This window comes from Neltuma alba, unplaced genomic scaffold (genome assembly GCF_004799145.2).
Source record: "Neltuma alba isolate B1F8T4 unplaced genomic scaffold, ASM479914v2 tig00002555_pilon, whole genome shotgun sequence".
In the NCBI taxonomy this organism is placed as follows: domain Eukaryota; kingdom Viridiplantae; phylum Streptophyta; class Magnoliopsida; order Fabales; family Fabaceae; genus Neltuma; species Neltuma alba.
The window spans coordinates 21,452-39,594 of record NW_021632913.1 but is presented as its reverse complement, the minus strand read 5'-3'; the positions used below and the strand labels follow the sequence as shown (position 1 = coordinate 39,594).

General features: G+C 34.7%; 2 protein-coding genes across 4 annotated transcripts; both read left to right on the top strand.

Annotated features, from left to right (window-relative positions):
- The first annotated feature begins 1,482 nt into the window (after window positions 1-1,482).
- LOC114732203 (uncharacterized) lies at window positions 1,483-6,707 on the top strand. 2 transcript variants are annotated; one of them, XM_028919505.1, is made up of 5 exons: window positions 1,483-1,812; window positions 3,006-3,138; window positions 3,893-4,113; window positions 4,846-5,019; window positions 6,357-6,707. In XM_028919505.1, exons 1-5 carry the CDS (start codon window positions 1,645-1,647, stop codon window positions 6,441-6,443), a joined length of 783 nt encoding a protein of 260 aa, XP_028775338.1. In that variant the 5' UTR covers window positions 1,483-1,644; the 3' UTR covers window positions 6,444-6,707. The 2 variants fall into 2 exon arrangements, with proteins under 2 accessions (XP_028775338.1, XP_028775332.1); XM_028919499.1 differs by having other exon boundaries at window positions 3,884-4,113.
- A 4,390-nt stretch (window positions 6,708-11,097) lies between these two features.
- Window positions 11,098-18,098, top strand: LOC114732179 (chaperone protein DnaJ). Of its 2 annotated transcripts, none has more exons than XM_028919478.1 (11): window positions 11,098-11,528; window positions 12,232-12,300; window positions 12,565-12,657; window positions 13,472-13,593; window positions 14,272-14,467; window positions 14,730-14,905; window positions 15,867-15,996; window positions 16,735-16,895; window positions 16,985-17,079; window positions 17,289-17,406; window positions 17,525-18,098. In XM_028919478.1, exons 1-11 carry the CDS (start codon window positions 11,250-11,252, stop codon window positions 17,568-17,570), a joined length of 1,485 nt encoding a protein of 494 aa, XP_028775311.1. In that variant the 5' UTR covers window positions 11,098-11,249; the 3' UTR covers window positions 17,571-18,098. The 2 variants fall into 2 exon arrangements, with proteins under 2 accessions (XP_028775311.1, XP_028775306.1); XM_028919473.1 differs by having other exon boundaries at window positions 17,286-17,406.
- Window positions 18,099-18,143: the final 45 nt, after the last annotated feature.

Sequence of the window (18,143 nt, the reverse complement as noted above, 5' to 3'; positions counted from 1 at the left end):
CAAACTACTTCTTATAAATTATAAAGTATTTATAATAAGGCATTTTTTATTTATTAATCATAGTATAAATTTTATATTATTTCATTCTTTAAATATTAAAAATAGTTTTTATATTTAAAGAATAAAATAGTATTTTTAATTATAAATTAGAGATAAATTTCATTTATAAATTTAAGTAGTCAAAAAGTATTTTTAATCCACAATAAATTGTACTATTTATAATTTATAAGAAGTAGTTTGATTTATAATAAGTTGTATAGATATATAGATTAAAAATTTTAAAAAAAAATTAAAAAAGTGTGTTGCCATTTTCCCTAAATTTTATTTATAAATTTGAACAATAAAAAAGTATTTTTAATCTATAAAAAATTATACTTCAAGTTCTGATTATAAATTGGAGATAAAAATTATTTTTTTAGCAAATTAAATAGATTACAAGTACTTTTTATAAGTTATAAATAATTTATTTTCCAAAAGTATAAAATAATTAATTGTTATAAAAAAAAGGTGCTGTTGAATTTTAATTCCAGACTTGTTATTTTATAATCAGAACTTATTATTTCCAAATGTATTGTTGTTATCACTTAAAACAAAGTGTGTTGTTATAAAAAACATGTTGTTAAATTTTAATCTCAGACTTATTATCTTATAATCAGAACTTGTTATTTTTAAATGTATTGTTGTTATCACTTGAAATAAAGTGTGTTGTTATAAAAAAAACGTGTTGTTAAATTTTAATCCCAAACTTGTTATTTTATAATCAGAACTTGTTATTTTTAAATGTATTGTTGTTATTGCCTGCAACAAAATTTATTGTTATAAAAAAAATATATTGTTAAATTTTTATTCCAGACGTGTTATTTTACAATCAGAACTTGTTATTTCCAAATGTATTGTTGTTATCACCTGGAACAAGAGTAAATGAGTTAACTTATTTTTTTTTTGCATTATAATGTTAACAAAAATTTGTTGACTCAATGGTCATTCCTTATTTTGGGAAACATTAGGTTGGGGGATCAAATCCCCCCAACCTCACTTCCCCCCAATTTTAAAAAAAAAACAGTTTAAAAAAAAAAAAACAAAGGAAGACCGCCGGAAGCGGCCGCTGGCGCCGGAGCTACGGTGGTCGGACTCCGGCGTCCTGCCGCCGACAGTGGCCGGAAGCGGCCGTCGGAGCTCTGGCGCCGATGGCCGGATTCCGGTGAGGCAGTGGCTTTCTTTTTAAAAAAAAAAAATTAAAGAGAGGTATTTTGGTAATTTGGTCATGATTTCATAATTACAATTTGAGACTGGGTCCCTCATAGTAATTTAGCATATTCAGGTGACCATAGAGTGATTTTACTAATTCGAGGGTCTTTATTTGTGATTTCCCCTTATTTGTTTCTTTATCTACAATTCAGAGACATCCCCTCTTTGCTTTGGTGAACGCTCTCATCCCTAAAAACTGTTTATAAAAAAGGATGCGCAAGGTCTATTTTTCAAATGCTAAACCATCTTGGCTTCTCCTTTCTTGAACCCAAATTTCGCTCGCCCGAACCCTAATCCCAGCCATTTCTTCCTCTTTGTATAATCGGGTAGAGTTGGCATTCGGGAATCGTGGTCGGAGTAACCGTTAGAGGCGCTGAACGGCTTATTGCTTGAACAATGTCTGCTGCGGTGTGTGGAAGCAAGAGATCTTTCTTTGAAGACCTTCCTCCATCACCTCCAGTATCCAAGAAGCTTCGTTGCTCATCCTCAAGTTCGCCTGTTCGTTTGTCGGTTCCGAGTCTCATCGATCAGCTCCGGGCTGTATTTCCACACATGGATGACCAGGTATTTTTCGAGTCAAGAAAATGAATTGAAGTTGGAAATTGTTTATGTACTGCCTTTCCGATAAAGGCTGAGTGATAGGATTTTTTTTTTCAGTTTTATTTTTGGTGTTGAAGGGTTTCGCTCGTTTCTGATGCTTTCTTCGTCGATGAAGCTTGTAACTTTGGGCTAATAATGAATCCATAATACTATGATGGATTACCCTATGGTTTATTCATATGTATCAAGATATAATCATAACAATCAATTTTTTCGGTCGTTTCTATTGACGTTTGTTAGTCATCTTGTGTGCACTTACCCTCAGTAGAAGGCTATAATAATTTCTGTCACCTTATATATTATTTTCCGTTCATATTTTTTAATATTATTATTCAGTACTTGCATAACATGGAGTGTGCCTTCTTTGTGCCTCTTGCCTAAAGCATTTTGAGAGGTCTAGCTTTGAATGGTTACATTGGGGGGCACTGAGGTTTGGGTGGGGGGGGGGGGTATTCAGGCTAGTTCCTCTTGTACCATGAGTCGCTGCATTCAACAAGGTGCTGCTGAGCAAGCGGATCGCCGCGCCAAAGAAAACAACCCCCCCCCCCCCCAAAAAAAAGAAGGCAAAACAGCAACACACACACACACAAAGCAGTCTGTTTTTTGCAGAAGTCCGTCTAGCCCAAAATTTTAGAATAAGTCATAGGATAAAATGGGAAGATGCAGTTCCAGTCTTAGGAGCTCAACCTGGTCATTGGTATTTAAGAGTAGGATAAAATAGTTTAGCATTATTTAGGCTATTTGCTTTCTAGGGTTTCCTTAACAAACACACAAAAACAGAGCCATCCCCGAAGTGATCACGGCCACATGCATTTTTTGACTTCATAAGTGCACTTAATATTATGAATTTATCACTGAATAATTGTTAGCTTGAGTAGTGATCTTACTATTAGTGTCATGATTAGTAAATTTAATAATTACTATGTTTTACATTTCACATGTTGTGTGTAATTTAAATTTTATCTTTTTTGTTGTTGTTGTTTGTGTTGTATATCTGCTGCCAAATTGAACTCATTGCTTTATTTGTGCGTGCACTTTGTTAGTGCCTCTTACTTACGGAGTTTGAGAAGTCTAGTGCGTTTGGCTACCTTGATTTATGGTGGCACTCTTCTTCTACCAACAAGGATATTTTTTCATTTTGATATTTTACATTTTAGGTCCTTGAGAGAGCACTCCAAGAATGTGGCAATGATATAGATGCTGCCATTAAGAGCCTGCATGAACTTTGCCTGGGATCTGCAAATAAGAATTCTTCTGCTGCTGAAGAATCAGAAGTTGATGTGGAGATAGGTATAGTTTGTATCTGCGTATTGATGTTAAATGAGAAATTAGTAGTCTTCAATCTTAAATGAATCTTTGGATGAAGTTAAATGAATTAGATTGTGCAGGAATAGAAGCTTTTTTTTCCCATATTTTCTAATAGATTCTTTTACTTGCTATTCACTATATGCTGTACAAAATACTGCTCTTCAATTGTTTCCCACTTGAAGGCTCACAGATACGGAACTGAGTTGAATAAGTTGCCTTTGAGAAGTTTGATTTTAATATGACTTCTCATCATGAAGCAATCTGAAACCAGCCTTTGCTAGCTTCCAATTTTTCTTTGTTGCAAGCGTGGTTTTTCACATTTAATCCTACTTAAGTTGGATCCACTTTTAGAATTGTGTCTACCATTCAACATGATGTTCTATCTTGGGCTGAGCGTGCATTTATTTTACTAATTTTACTGCTTGAAAAGAGGAGAGCTATGTGAAATGTTTGTCTTTGCTGATCTATATTTCTAAAATGAAAATTAGGAACTACAAAAGGTTTAGTGCCCTGCCTTGGAAGTCTTCTTGGTTTTTTAATGGATGAGATTGTATGTACGTTTATGTGCACTTATGATGTTACTTCAGAGTTTATGAGCTTACCTTAAAACAACAGAGTTTCAAATATGATGTTACTTCTTCCTGCTTTCTTGCTATAACTATATGCTTCCATTTTGTTTTTAAAATGACATTTAGCATCTCTGATGAGGCATTGGTAAATTTTGAAGAACTTGCAGGTAAAGTGAAAGATGATAATGATGCTTCTGCTTCTGCGAGTAAGACTGCTTTGAACAACCTTCCTTCCGATGGAGCAGAGTGGGTTGACCTTTTTGTGAGAGAAATGGCTGGTGCTACTAGCATTGATGATGCTAAAGCTCGTGCTGCTAGGATTCTGGAGGCCCTAGAAAAATCAATCTATGAACGTACTCATGTGGAGGCAACTCATGTTAATCAAAGGGTATATTCAATGCTACCTAGAATAGTAAATGATACCTGCACATACCATTAGAGAGTCTGGAAAATTTTGGGAAGCAATTATTTGATTAACAGACTTGTGGATACAACTGAGAATGCCAATAGCCTGCTATCCGCTGCTAGATTCATGTTGATAGTCATACTCAAATCTCTTGGTTGTGGCTAAATAAATGCTGTCTTTTTATATATGGGGGTAACCTAGTTGAATGCTCTATGGTTGAAGTAGAAGTTGGGAGATACCTGTTGTTTGAAGACTTTTTATGTGTTAAGATTGTGTGCCCCTTTTTAGTTCTCAAGCTTAAACGTGAAAACAACATTGTTTTGGGAGTGAAGGAGGGGTTGGCTAATTATGCTCATCTGCTGGAACATTTCGTTCTATGATGATCTTCCGTGGTAGGCATGAGAGAATTAGTGCCTGATGATCCCTGGCCAATATGTTTGAATGTCAAGAAAATGTGTAATGTTTGCTTAACTGAATAGGAGGTCGGTTTAATGCTTAGACATGAATCTTCCATGATAGCTTTGTAGGAATAGATTTGCTTGTTTGTCAAACTGCCGGGCTTTGGCTGACACAGTTTTATGCTGTGCACACAGCTGACTACTGTGCATGTCTATACACATTTGTCTAATGTTTTTTGAATGGAAACCTAGTATCTCATTCTTTATTTTTGTTTGAGCTTCTATGATGATTGTTTTAAGTTGTTTTCTTTTTCAGGAAAATTTGATGCTGAAGGAGCAAATTGAAGGGCTGATGAAGGAGAATAATATTCTTAAACATGCGGTGAAAATCCAACATGAACGACTTGCTGATTATGATAACAAGGTTCTAGAGTGTCAGCATTTGAAGCAGGCGTTGTCTCATAGCCAGGAGCAGTTGAGATCTCTTGAGGTCAGAAACAGCTGTGTCCCTGTTTTCTTTGTATGTTTTAGTGATTCGCATAATTGGTTCCAAAGCTTTTGAAAATGTTTGGAAACTCAGCTATTTTCTATATACAATATAAAATCTTTTTGTCCTTTAAAATGGAAAAGAAGTAACAAGTTGAACACAGAGTTGCTAGAAATGACTTAATGAAGTCTTAAGGGAAATTATAGACAATTCTTTTTTCCCCCCAAGGGAGGCATAACCAGCCCTAGGGATTGAACGCTATACCATTCCTATATTAGGGGGATAACCTTGCCATTAGAGCAATGCATTAAGTGCAAAATTCCTGGTGCAAGATTGCTAGAAAACTGGTAGCTGGTCCTGGAACCGTGTCCAAGGGCCTTCACTGACTGAATAATTGTCATGTACTTTCCACGGGGCTGAGAGGTCTTGCACTGGTGCATCATCAACAATTAACCACAGTTAAGGTTCGTAATAGTTTTCTTATTAGAAATCATGATTACTGACGTGGATAGTATGGACATGGACGCTGCTCCTTTTTGAAGCATCCAAGTTTCACGACAAGGAAATGTCATTAATTTCTCTGTTAGCATGTCTTTTTTCCATGTTTCTCTCTTCCTCAGAGAAAAGATGTAGTTTGCTACTATAAGATAAAACAGAGAAGAAAATGAGATTAAAAAACAGACAAAAATGAGCCAAACTAAGAAAGTATGACTAAGAGAGAGCTGAAAATAGGGATAGAACAGAATGGGCAGAAGAGGACTGATAGGATGTATAAAAAAAAAGAAGAGAGAGAGAGAGAGAGAGGACTGATGGGGTTTTGGGGCCTCTAGTGCCCCATGTAATGTCCTCCGCTCTCAATTTTGTCTTTCTATTCCTTTACCATTGGCTTCCAGATAAAATAAGACATTTTGGCATCTTGCAATGATGAAATTGTATAATTTTGTACTTTTTTAGGATTTTCCAAAGAAAATGGAAAAAAAACCAGAAAGAAAATAGGGTTCCCCTGGGGAGGAGGGGAGGCTGTGAGCTAGCTGTGAATATCATCCAGGAAAATTTGACCGCTTCAGGATGGGGGTGATTGGCTTTATATTAAGGATGTTCATCTGCCCTTTAAGACCCAGTGCTCTGCCTTTGCCATTGAGTGATGCCTCTTAGTATCCTTGGCTTCTCTTGCATCTTAACATACAAAGTCATTGAGCATTAAACTCTGTGCATTGTTAAGTGAAGGCGGAAGAATGGGCTGGCAAATGGTGAATGAAATTCTAATGGTTAATTTTTGCACTGGTGATTTTACTTTCGTGAATGCTGAATCCTGCTGCGTGAACCGGCTTATTTTGCAGGTGAAAAACTATACCTTGGTAATGCATTTGAAGCAGGCTCAACAGTGCAATACCTTTCCTGGGCATTTCCCACCTGATGTTTTCTAATACATTCAATGTGAGGAATATAATAATAGAGGCAGGCAGCAAAATGGCTGATTCTGGTTTAATTATGTCCCGTCTTGTCACAGTTTGGGATGGCTTTTTGTGTTTTACCATATGGTTGATATTTTTTATAGTGTTATATTTCATCAGTTGTCGATTAATTCAATCATGGTCTATATTCTCTCATCTTGCCATAAGGGTCTCATTTAGTTTATCTACAATTTTAACCACAGTAATTTAATTTCCTGAAAAAGGGTTTCTCTTTTTGCAACCTTCAATTTCAAGCGTTTTAACTGTATATGGTAATTATAATGCGAAGTATTGAATGACCATTTATAATGCCTTGGTTATTGAATGCTTTTGATTCTCACTGCTTATCCTAGTCGTGATCGTTGAGGAACAATTGGTTTTGTTGTTTTAGAGTCATTATAAAACGTATGATCGTGAATTTTAGGCATTGAAGGAACAATAAAAGTAAAGAGAAATAAAATTTGAAGTGATTGTACATAAGAAAAGGTTATTTTGAAGAATTCAGTAGTAAAAATTGATTAAAATGACTTGGGTACGTGGAAAAAAATTGCTAGATATGTTAGGGATAAGAGTTGAACAGGTAGTTTTTTGTTTTATTACTGGCTGTGCTATCTCGTAACTGCACTTCATTGTAAATCATGATGAGCACAACTAAAACTATTCATGCCAAAAAGGCCTCACATGAGTAGGCACTTTTATGACCCAAAAAAAAGAAAAAAAAAGAAAAGGCGCTTTAAATTCAATGACCAGGATTGGAACATTGTACTCTTGCATGATTCAAGTTACATGTTACATTAAACTTTCACGAGGCAACTAAATTCCTTCAAGTCTCCTTATTATTTGTAGTCTGTTTAGACGTATTTTCACTTTATTTTTTTATATTTATCATATTTTTTTCAAATTAATTTGTTTAACTTGTAAAGTGATCGTATTTTAAAAAAATGTTATATTTATTATAATTAATTAATTTATTTGATTTTCTTAGTTTATCTAAATTAACTGTGTAACTCTTATATTATACTAAGGACTAAAGAAAATACTACTTTTGGTTTTTAATATAAGAGTTATTTAAATAATAAAATTGGTTAAATTAATTATTTGTAATAAAAATGAATTGATTTTTTAAAGTTTTTTTAAAATCATGATTACCTTTTGAATGGGAACCTCTTGAGATGTATAATTAATCTGAATGATTTAGATAATGAATTATAAATTTGAGAACTAAAATGGATTGGTTTCTTATATTTAGGATTAAATTTAAAGGAGAATTACAATTAAGTCCCACAGAAGAGAAATAATTACCAAAAGGTTCCAATAACAACCTTAACAGTCTATAATGACAAGTCCTATAGTGAGAATGATAATCTCTAAGACTTGTTTTTCAATTATTTTTCTTACTTGAGATCTCATTATAATTCTTTCTAAATTTAATTATGTGAAAACAACTTTTGACTCTGGTAACATTAGTATTAGGGGTGTTCACAGGACGGATCGGGACCGGGACAGGCCCGTCCCAGTTCCGTCCCGATGAACAGTAACGGGACAGATTTTCTGTCCCGTGTCCAGGGCAATCCCGGGGTTGTCCCGGTCCTAGTCGGGACGGGACGGGACCGAGACATCCCGAAATTATTTTTTTTAATTTTTTTAATTTTTTAAAATTTTTTAAAAAAAATCTGATTTTTTTAATTATATTGTTTTGAGCTTAAATCTTATAAAAACATCTTTTTTATTTGTTTGGGCACTTTTAAACAAAAGCTTAAAATATTACATATAATAGTCATTAAAAACTTTAAACAAAAGCTTTTAACACAATAAAAACTTGCTAAAAATTCTAATCATCAATAATCTCAAATCATTAACAAATATAAAAACTCTAAATAAATATATCCATAGTTCCATACAATAGTCTCAAATCTTAAAAAAAATATGAAAAAAATGATATTATATAAAAAATTAAAAAAATTAAAAAAAAAAAGGAACCCAGACGGGACTGGGACGGGATTGTCCCGTCCCGTCCCGGTTTGTCCCGTCCCGAAAAATTTCGGGACGGATCCGTCCCGTCCCAATAAGACCGGGACCGGAACGAGCAGACCGGGACGGACCGGCCTTGAACACTCCTAATTAGTATGTTAATATTAAGATGTCGGGCTACATGTGCCGCACAAAATCAATAAATTAACACCCAAATCCTCTAACGGTATTCTGCAACGCACACCCTTACCGAAAAGTAGCTTCTTTCAACTTATAGCAGAAGTGCATTTCGCGGACAGAAGTCAGATTGCGTGAATGTGCGCCCAAACACCCATTTTCAGCTTGTTTGTTGCTTCTCCGTTGGGGATGTACGTTTGGAGGCCCAACCGTGATCCCAAATAGGCCCATAAGCTAACATCATGCAGCGATTGTCTGATTGAGGTATGAAAAGTCTACTTACTTTTTGAAGAATTTATGTCCAATTTTCCCCAGATGAGAGATATGTGGGCATGTGCCATTGTATAAACTTGCAACTTCGTCTATATTTCTAAACAACACAATTTCAAAATAAGTTTGTGTGGTGGTAATTAAATATAAGAGCTAGTTATTATATTTATTTTAGTTTTAAACATAAAATTTTAATTTATTTTACTTTTTAAATTTATAACTTTTTTTTGAATGTTGATTCCATGTGGGATGATGTTTTCATTAATATCTCATAATTAAATAGAATACTTTAAAAAATTCAATTCATATTTATTATAAATTATAATTTTATAAATTTATTAAATATTCAAAAATTAGCTATTTAATAATTATTTTTTTGCCATAAGGTTATCTAATAATTATTATGGTTAGGACTAAAACTGAGAAATTTAAGTCAGAATATTCAGGTTGTGAAAGTTTTCACTTGACGCACGGAGTCACAATTTAAGAATTCGTGCTTTCCTAGAGGGGGGAAAACATAAAAACATATACTCCACTCCGATCCTAATTATAAGACCGAACAAGATGTTATAATTAAGATTGGAGGTAGTACTTCCTCCTATTTTTAATATTATCTCATGTCCTTAATATATGAGCTAATTAATTTGAGTAGATTAAAAAGCTAGTTAAGTTAGTTATATATAATAAATAAGTATTGTTTTTCTTAAAATATCCTTACTAATCAAGTATATTTGACTAGAAATACCATTATTATAAGGATTACTCTAGACAAAAATAGATAAATGTAAGAGACAAAGTGGATTGAGGTATTATATTTAAGACCAAAATAAAAATCAAATGAGCTCTTATATTAAGGATCGAAGGTAGTATAAGAGTTAGTTTAACATTCAATTTGGTTCTAAATATAAAAAATTAATTTATTTTGTCTCTCATATTTATAACTTTTTTTTAAGTAGTCCTTATACTAGTTGTACATATTAAATGTTTCATCAAATCAAATACTCCTCCTGTCCTAATTATAAGACCCAATTGACTTATTTGAGGAGATTAAGGAAGTAATTTAAGTTGGTTATTTATAATAAATAAGTGTTGTTATTCCTAAAATATCCTTGCTAATTAAGTATATTGGCTAAAACTATCATTATTAGAATGATTATCTTGGAAAAAAATGCATAAATATAAGAGAAAAAATGGATTGGGTCTTATAATTAGGACCAAATAAAAAGTCAAATTGGGTCTTATAATAAGGACCGGAAGAGTACTAAATATGAGAGCTAGTTTGACTTTCAATTTGGCCTTACATATAATAACTCAAATCACTTTGTTTTTTTCCAAAATAATTCCTGTAACAGTTACACATGTTAAATGTTTTATCAAATAATAGTTCTAGCTAATACGTATGTTGACATGATTGGCAAAGGTATTTTAGGGAAGACAATACATATTATTACAAATAACTACTTTGACAATTTTTTTTAATTTACTTAAATTAGTCAATTAACTCTTATATTAAAGAATGAAAGATAGAAGTAGTAGTAGTTTTAACAAATAAACAAACATGATTAATAAAGGCATTCAACGAAAGACGACTAATGATTACGTGAACTAATTTTTTTAGCCAGAGATAGTATTAATCTTTTTCATTCATCGTATCAATATTTGGTGGCAGAATTGATTTGTCGTTGAAATACTCGTTGCATGATAAATTTTCAAGAGCAACCCGTCTTGAGGGCGTAAGCAGCACAGGGAAAAAGAGTTCTCGCTTGAGGGTGTAAGCAGCACGGGGGCAGAGAAATGAGAATGTGGTGAATGTGATTTGTCATTTTTCTAGTGGCTACAGTACAAATGAGGTCCCATGTAGCTGAGAAACCTTATCCAGAATGCTCGTGCTTGCTTAATACACTTACCCCTCAAACTTCGTGGATTTCAAAGGCTTGTTCCTTAATCTGTATCTATAAATTTCTTGGGCACATTTCAATCACAGTATCCGATTTCCTCGTCAAATTGGCATTTTCTTCCTTCTGTTTTTGTTTCCCCACCTCTGGTTGGGGAGACATTCGTTGTCTCACTTCGTCGACGTGCATTTCCAGCTACCACAACTTCCACTTCTTGGGTCCATTCTGAGTGCGTGCGTGTCATCCTCGCGGTAAGGCCAATCTTCTCTGTTCTGTATCGTTCCGACTTTATTGAATATAGGAGCTGGGTCCCATTCATTCTTCCTTTCTGCTCTAGCTTTCATGCCCTGCAACTGCAAATCACAATGAAATGCGATCATTTCCAACATTTCCGATAGCATATTGTCTAGCGAAATCGAGTCCTTTCTCACTGGAATATACATTGTAGCTTCATATTCCAAATTCAATGGCCATTGCATCTTTCACTTTATCTTCTCTGCTTCAACCCTCCAGTTCTTCTATTTCTTCTTCTTCTTCTTCTTACTTCCTTGGTGGGGTCCATCTCCGCTCCCATGAAAGCTTCATCTCTGTCCCTTCGCTTTATTCGACTTCAAATACGGAGGTCCCTTCTAGGCGCCTGCGAATAGTGGCTGTTGCTTCTGGCGACTATTATGCTGCTCTTGGAGTTCCCAAATCCGCCACAAGCAAGGAAATTAAAGCGGCTTATCGAAGGTTAGCTCGCCAGGTATCGATTTTTACTTGGGGGGATTGGGATTCTTCATTTTGTATGGAATTAATGCTAGGCCTGTGGCCATAAATTCTGGAAATGGTATATATAAAATCGGAAACTTCTTTACTTGGAGGATGCCTTTAAGTGGGATCGATTTTCCAGAACTGGTTTTCATAATCTCGCAGTCCGTTGCAAGCTATAAGCTCCCAGACTTTTTAAATGGAGGAAATTTTGTGTCTTTTGCCTATCAGACACCCTCGTCTTCCAACGGTGCTCAAAATGAGTATTAATATCACCAAAGTACTTTCAAAATTATTATTCTAAAGATCTCCAAAATTCATGCTTCTCAAAATTGCAATTTTCTTGACGTTGCAAAATTATATGAAATTACTGTTTCCAGTTTCCTGTAGATGTAAACCCTCTTGTTTAATTAAAAGGTCATGTCATAATGAGCACTAGTGTTACTTCACGAAGCTCAGTTCAAACAAACAAACAGACAAATAAATAAATATAAAAGTTACTTCGTAAAGCATAATTTCTGTAGTTCTTCAGAGAATTTAAGTTGTTAATGCAAGTCGTAAATTCTTAATGGTCGTTTTTCTTTACTGAATAGGGTAACCTTCACAATATTCGGTCCTCATTGGTTGTTAGAAGTAAAAATGAGTTTCTAGAGTAATCTTTACTTGACCTAATTTTATATGTACATTTTTCTCTATAGTACCATCCTGATGTGAACAAGGAGCCTGGGGCAACTGAAAAGTTCAAAGAGATTAGTGCTGCATATGAGGTATGCACAACAACTGTGAAGGACTCTTTACAGAACCACTGCGTTGGGTGGCTTTTAGTTTTGTAAATCGTTGGTTTTTTGTTTTACCCTTTATTTTGCACCTCAATGGTTAGTCAATAGTCATTATAGAGAATTTTATATCTTCAACTTGAACTGACGTGGTTTGAAGTTCAAGACAAGAAGTACTGGAATGATTATAACATATATTTTGTTAAATGGTGTTTATGATTTTATCTTTTGAATTCTTAAGTACAATACTGTCAGGTACTATCAGATGATAAAAAGAGGGCTTTATATGATCAATATGGAGAGGCCGGAGTTAACGGCTCCATGGGAGGAGCATCTAGTGCTTATGCGGTATTCTTTATTTATTTAATGCTTAATATTTAATTTTTGGAAAAATTAGTAAAAAATCCTTGTTTGAAATTTTAATTAGCCAGAAGGATCTGAAATTGTGTAAGTACAGGTATGATCCGTTAGTGCAACGTATCATCCGCTGAGTGCAATTCACTCACGGATCATACCTGCACTTGCACAAATCAAGTCATTCTTGCCAATTAAAATTTCAAATAGGGATTTTTTACCAATTTTCCTTTAATTTTTTGATTCATATATTCTTTTTTAATTTTATACAATTTAAATGCGTCTGCACACGGACATGTCAATGTCAGGTTCAAATCTTAAAGTCTTATCCGAGCATGGTGGGTGACGTACTTGCCATTAACAAAATGACATTTCTGATTCATATATAACTCATATAGAGCTGTCAAAATAAGTTGACCTTAATGAACCTGAGTCAAATGAGCCAGCATCTGGCTTTGGTGGGTTGACTCGTTTAACTCACAATAATATTGAAAACGATTAAAGCCATATCTTAAAATCTAATATATCATAATATTATAAAATTAATTGTAACTAAAATCTTAGTAAACACTAACTCCTACAACGTATTTCCCTCCTTCATGCCCCCCTTTTTATTTCATTTGCCCGCCGTGTGCTTCCGCTTCTCTAGTTCCATGTCTCCTGTCTTGGTTTCCTTCAAGGAAGGAAATCCACTCACCATGTTTCCTTCACCTCCTATGTGCACGCACACGCACACACGTGTTTATGATTCCCCAGAGTTTATCTCTTGGCGAACTTACTCAAATTTGACAATACTTTTTTCTTACAGACTAATCCATTCGATTTATTCGAGACATTTTTTGGGCCAAATATGGGTGGCTTCTCTGGAATGGATCCAACTGGATTTGGAACACGTCGTCGCAGTACTGTTACTAAGGGAGAAGATATTCGGTGAGTTGTGATGTAGTCTCTGCTAAGGAAGTAAACAATACCACTAGTTGCACCAGAAATAAGATACTTCACTTTTTCACTTATTAATATCATCAATCTGTTGCTCCTGTTGGCCATTTTTCTATATATAAACAAAGTACGCCTTTGCTTATTTATTGCAGTTAGGGTAATCTGAGTTATCTAGGAATGTTCGTGTCTACTGGGATTCTTCCTTTTTACATGCCCATTTTTCTCAATGCGATGAAAGTGAGAATGGTTTGTCCAGAAGATACTTCATGTGGTATTCCCTGGCGTTTCACATTTTGAGAGTGTTGGAATTAAAGTTTGACGGAGAAGGCTAGCAAGTTTTTCATTCACAAAGTTATCTGAAATTATAATGTTTTTCCAGCTAATTTCATCGTTAGCTACAGCCTGCAGCTGTTGGTGTGTTTCTAGTCCTAGAACAAGCAAATGAAAATGTACATAGTTATGATGAATATTGAGTATTTTCTCCCCCCTCAACCAAAAAGAAAGAATTATACGATTCATTCTCTGATAGTTTTACATTCTATCTTTTCAACTTCATTGATTATTGTAGAATTATTCTCACCAATGCTATAATCAGAAAGGTTTAAGACTTTGCAGTCTCCAAAATTTTTGATGCAATTTGGAGTTGATTTTTAATTCCGATGTCAACAGTTATGACATGTCCCTGGAACTTTCTGAGGTAATTTCTGGAGCAGAGAAAGAATTTGACCTTTCTCATTTGGAAACCTGTGAAGTCTGTATTGGAACCGGAGCAAAGATGGGCTCCAAGATGATAGTGTGCACAACTTGTGGTGGTAGGGGTCAGGTGATGAGGACTGAACAAACACCTTTTGGAATGTTCTCTCAGGTACTTCTTTTCCTTATGAATCTGAATATTATCACTCTTAAGTCTCAATCTTGCATGCTATTTCCAAGTGAAGAAAGAGAAACAACTCTTCATGAGTTGTGAAACTCTTCGTAGTTGGCACATCTCTCTCTCTCTCTCTCACACACACACAGTCATAATATGTACAATTCAACGAGGCGTCTCATGCGTGGCCAGTTTTACACTTGACAAGATAATTCCATTTCTCTCTCTAGACATATTATTACCTTTGTTGCAAAACTAGGTTTCAGTATGCCCAAACTGTGGAGGGGATGGCGAAGTCATATCTGAATATTGTGGCAAATGCAGCGGGAAGGGACGTCTACGAGTTAAGAAGAAAATTAAAGTTCAAGTTCCACCTGGGGTTAGCTCGGGCAGTATATTGAGAGTTGCTGGGGAGGGTGATGCTGGACCAAGAGGGTATGCCTTTCTCATAATTTTATTGCATCTGCGAGACTGCGACCTAAACTGCCTTTTTGTATATGCAAATTTGTCCCCACTTAAATAATAGACGAGGTTTTATTATAAAGAAAGAAGTAATACAAATAGAAAGATGGATTAAATATTCTTCATAGACAAGACAGTAATCTAAGGGCAAATATTTTCCCTTGCAAACATACTACAAAAAACTGCAACTGGCAACATGGCCTCCTTACTGTTGTGAAGAATATCTTTCTCTTGACCGTCATCAATGAGAATATCTTACTTTAATCAAAAGACAATAGTCATGTTTTGAGGGCGCAGCTGGCTGCACTGAACCTCAAAATCTACTCCAGCACTTTTCACTCATCAAGCCAAAGCCTTCTGGTATTAATACCGTATGGCTATAACATTCATGCTGTTATATAAAACGGTAAACCCCTTCCCATTTTTTGTAATGTTTAATATTAAATTTGTAATATTGTTGTATGTTATGATGCAAATACTTAAAAAGAAAGTAGAATATGAGGAATTTGTTCACTCCTATTCCGCCATATAAACATTGTTTAGGGTCGTACTATCAAGATCCTCTGTCTGTAAATGAGAATTTGGCTTTATTTAAGCATGGGGAAAAGGAGTTCAATACAAATGTTTCATGATCTTGAAATTCTTAAAATAAATACGAAAAACATTACGGATGAGCAAACTGTCCATATTATCTCTTTTAATTATTTTATCCTTGCTATTTAATGAATATCTAATGCCATTTATATTTTAAATTGACAAATTCACGGGCGCACATTCAGACTCAGTTCCTTCCCCAACAAAATTTTTTGTTCTGTTGATGGTTTACTTGTGGTTTTGTATCAAAGTTACATTTTTGCGTATGTCAATTTCGACAATTTTACTGCTTAGTGCTTTCATGTTTGACAAGCAGCTGTTCGTCTTCTTGTTTTAGCAGGGGTCCTCCAGGAGACCTTTACGTATATCTTGATGTGAAAGAAATACCAGGAATTGAAAGAGACGGTATTAATCTCTGTTCAACAATCACAATCGGTTACCTAGATGCCATACTTGGAGCCACTGCCAAGGTAAACTTTTTAGTCAGCATTTATGCTTGTAGCTTGATTTTTTAAGGGAAAAAATTAAATATTTCAGTGAAGGGGACGTATTTCCTACCAGCCCATTCTATTTAAAAATTTAAATAAAGTGACATCTCAGAATGGTTTTCCTATTGCAACTAGGTCTTGTGCAAGTACTGAGACGCAGTTAAAAGCCAATAAGGTGAAGACACTTCAATTGTGAAATCAAACGTGACATGTGACGGATAAGACAAATTAAGCAAACTGCTTTTGAAAGTATATTTAAGAAAATAGCTTTTGGCGATTGTTCATTGAAACGTGTTCACCTAGTGCAGTCAAAGCTAGGGATTTTATCACAAATCTTTCAGTAGTGGGTTTGAGGGTCCCCGATATTGTATTACTCCTCCGGTCCTAATTATAAGACCCAATTGACTTATTTGAGGAGATTAAGGAAGCAAGTTAAGTTGGTTATTTATAATAAATAAGTGTTGTCATTCCTAAAATATCCTTGCTAATTAAGTATATTGGCTAAAACTATCATTATTAGAAGGATTATCTTGGAAAAAAATGCATAAATATAAGAGACAAAATGGATTGGGTCTTATAATTAGGACCAAATAAAAAGTCAAATTGGGTCTTATAATAAGGACCGGAGGAGTATTTAAGAACCATATGCTCATGTTTTATGACAATGTTGATGTTATTACCTTACGCTATCAATTATTCACTACTTTAGCGCTTGAACAGATAAAGACAGTTGAAGGCATTTCCGAACTACAAATACCTCCTGGTACCCAACCTGGAGATGTTCTTGCCCTTGCAAGAAAAGGCGTTCCGAAACTAAACAAACCATCAATACGTGGTGATCATCTGTTTGCAGTTAAAGTTACTATACCAAAACGTATCAGGTAATGGGTCATTTTAGAATTAATTTCTAGTTCACTATTCCTATATACTGGTAATTTGAAGTGAATTTACCTCTTCTTTGTATTATCAGTACAAAGGAACGTGATCTGCTTGAAGAACTTGCTTTGCTTGGCAACAACACTGCAAGCAACCGATCAAAATCCCGTCCTAGAACTCAATCTTCTGGTAGGTGGTTTCTTTATGTTTGCCGCTAAATTGCGATTTTTCTCCAACAATGTACTGAATCAACTAGTTATTTGATAATTTCTTGAATGCTTGAATGAGTGAAAATGGATACTATTAGAGCTAGTCTTACTTTTACCACATTCGAAAGTTTAGAAAGCTTATAAGCCAATAATGTTTGAGTCTTAAACCATGAGTACCTTCTCCAGCAGGAAGTACAGAAGGTCCATCATCTCAAAATGCCGAAAGTCCAGCACCAACAGTATCAGAAAAAGCTGGAGAATCAGAAGATCAAAATGACATATGGAAAAAGTTAAAAGATCTTGCTAGGTAATAGTTTTCTCTCCTGTGGTATTCAATTTATTGTATGCAAGTTTCCTCGTTGACCAACTTGTTCAATATGCCTCATTTCCTCTTATGAGCAAATATTTCTGAACTGAACTTGCAGACCTCTCGCAAATGGAGCATTAAAGTGGCTAAAAGATAATCTCTAGTTCAATGGCTTTATATACGAGGTCGTCCAAAGTCTCGAAGATGCATTTTATCTTGTTGAGTCAGATCTTTATGATTCCAGAAACCGCTAAAATCAAAAGGGCTATGCAGACATTTTAATCACATGCTTGAAGTGAAAGTTGTTGGCATTCTACAGCACAATCAAGCAGGAAGTCTTGCATATTCTTCATTCGCTTTGCTTGTATATTTAGGCTATAGGTAATTTATACAGGATCACATGTTCAAGGATCCACAGCGTATTCCATTAGCAATTGACCGTAGGAAAATCTATTGTATATTTGATAGGAAGTTTAGGCTCTATTTGAGAGAATCACCGAAAACTAACTGGAATTATATAACCTTCTGATTATTCTGTGGAAGTATATATTTCTTGCATCCTTTTTATGCAACTCGTTTCTGTTGTTGACTGCACTTTCTAAGCTAGGCCAGTGTATATTAAAAATAAGATGCTCAAGATGATGTAAATATCACATTCCTTTCCTTGTCACACCGCTGGTGTTGGCATTTCATACACTAGTTTCAATGGATATCAAAAGACCATGTTTCTTACATAT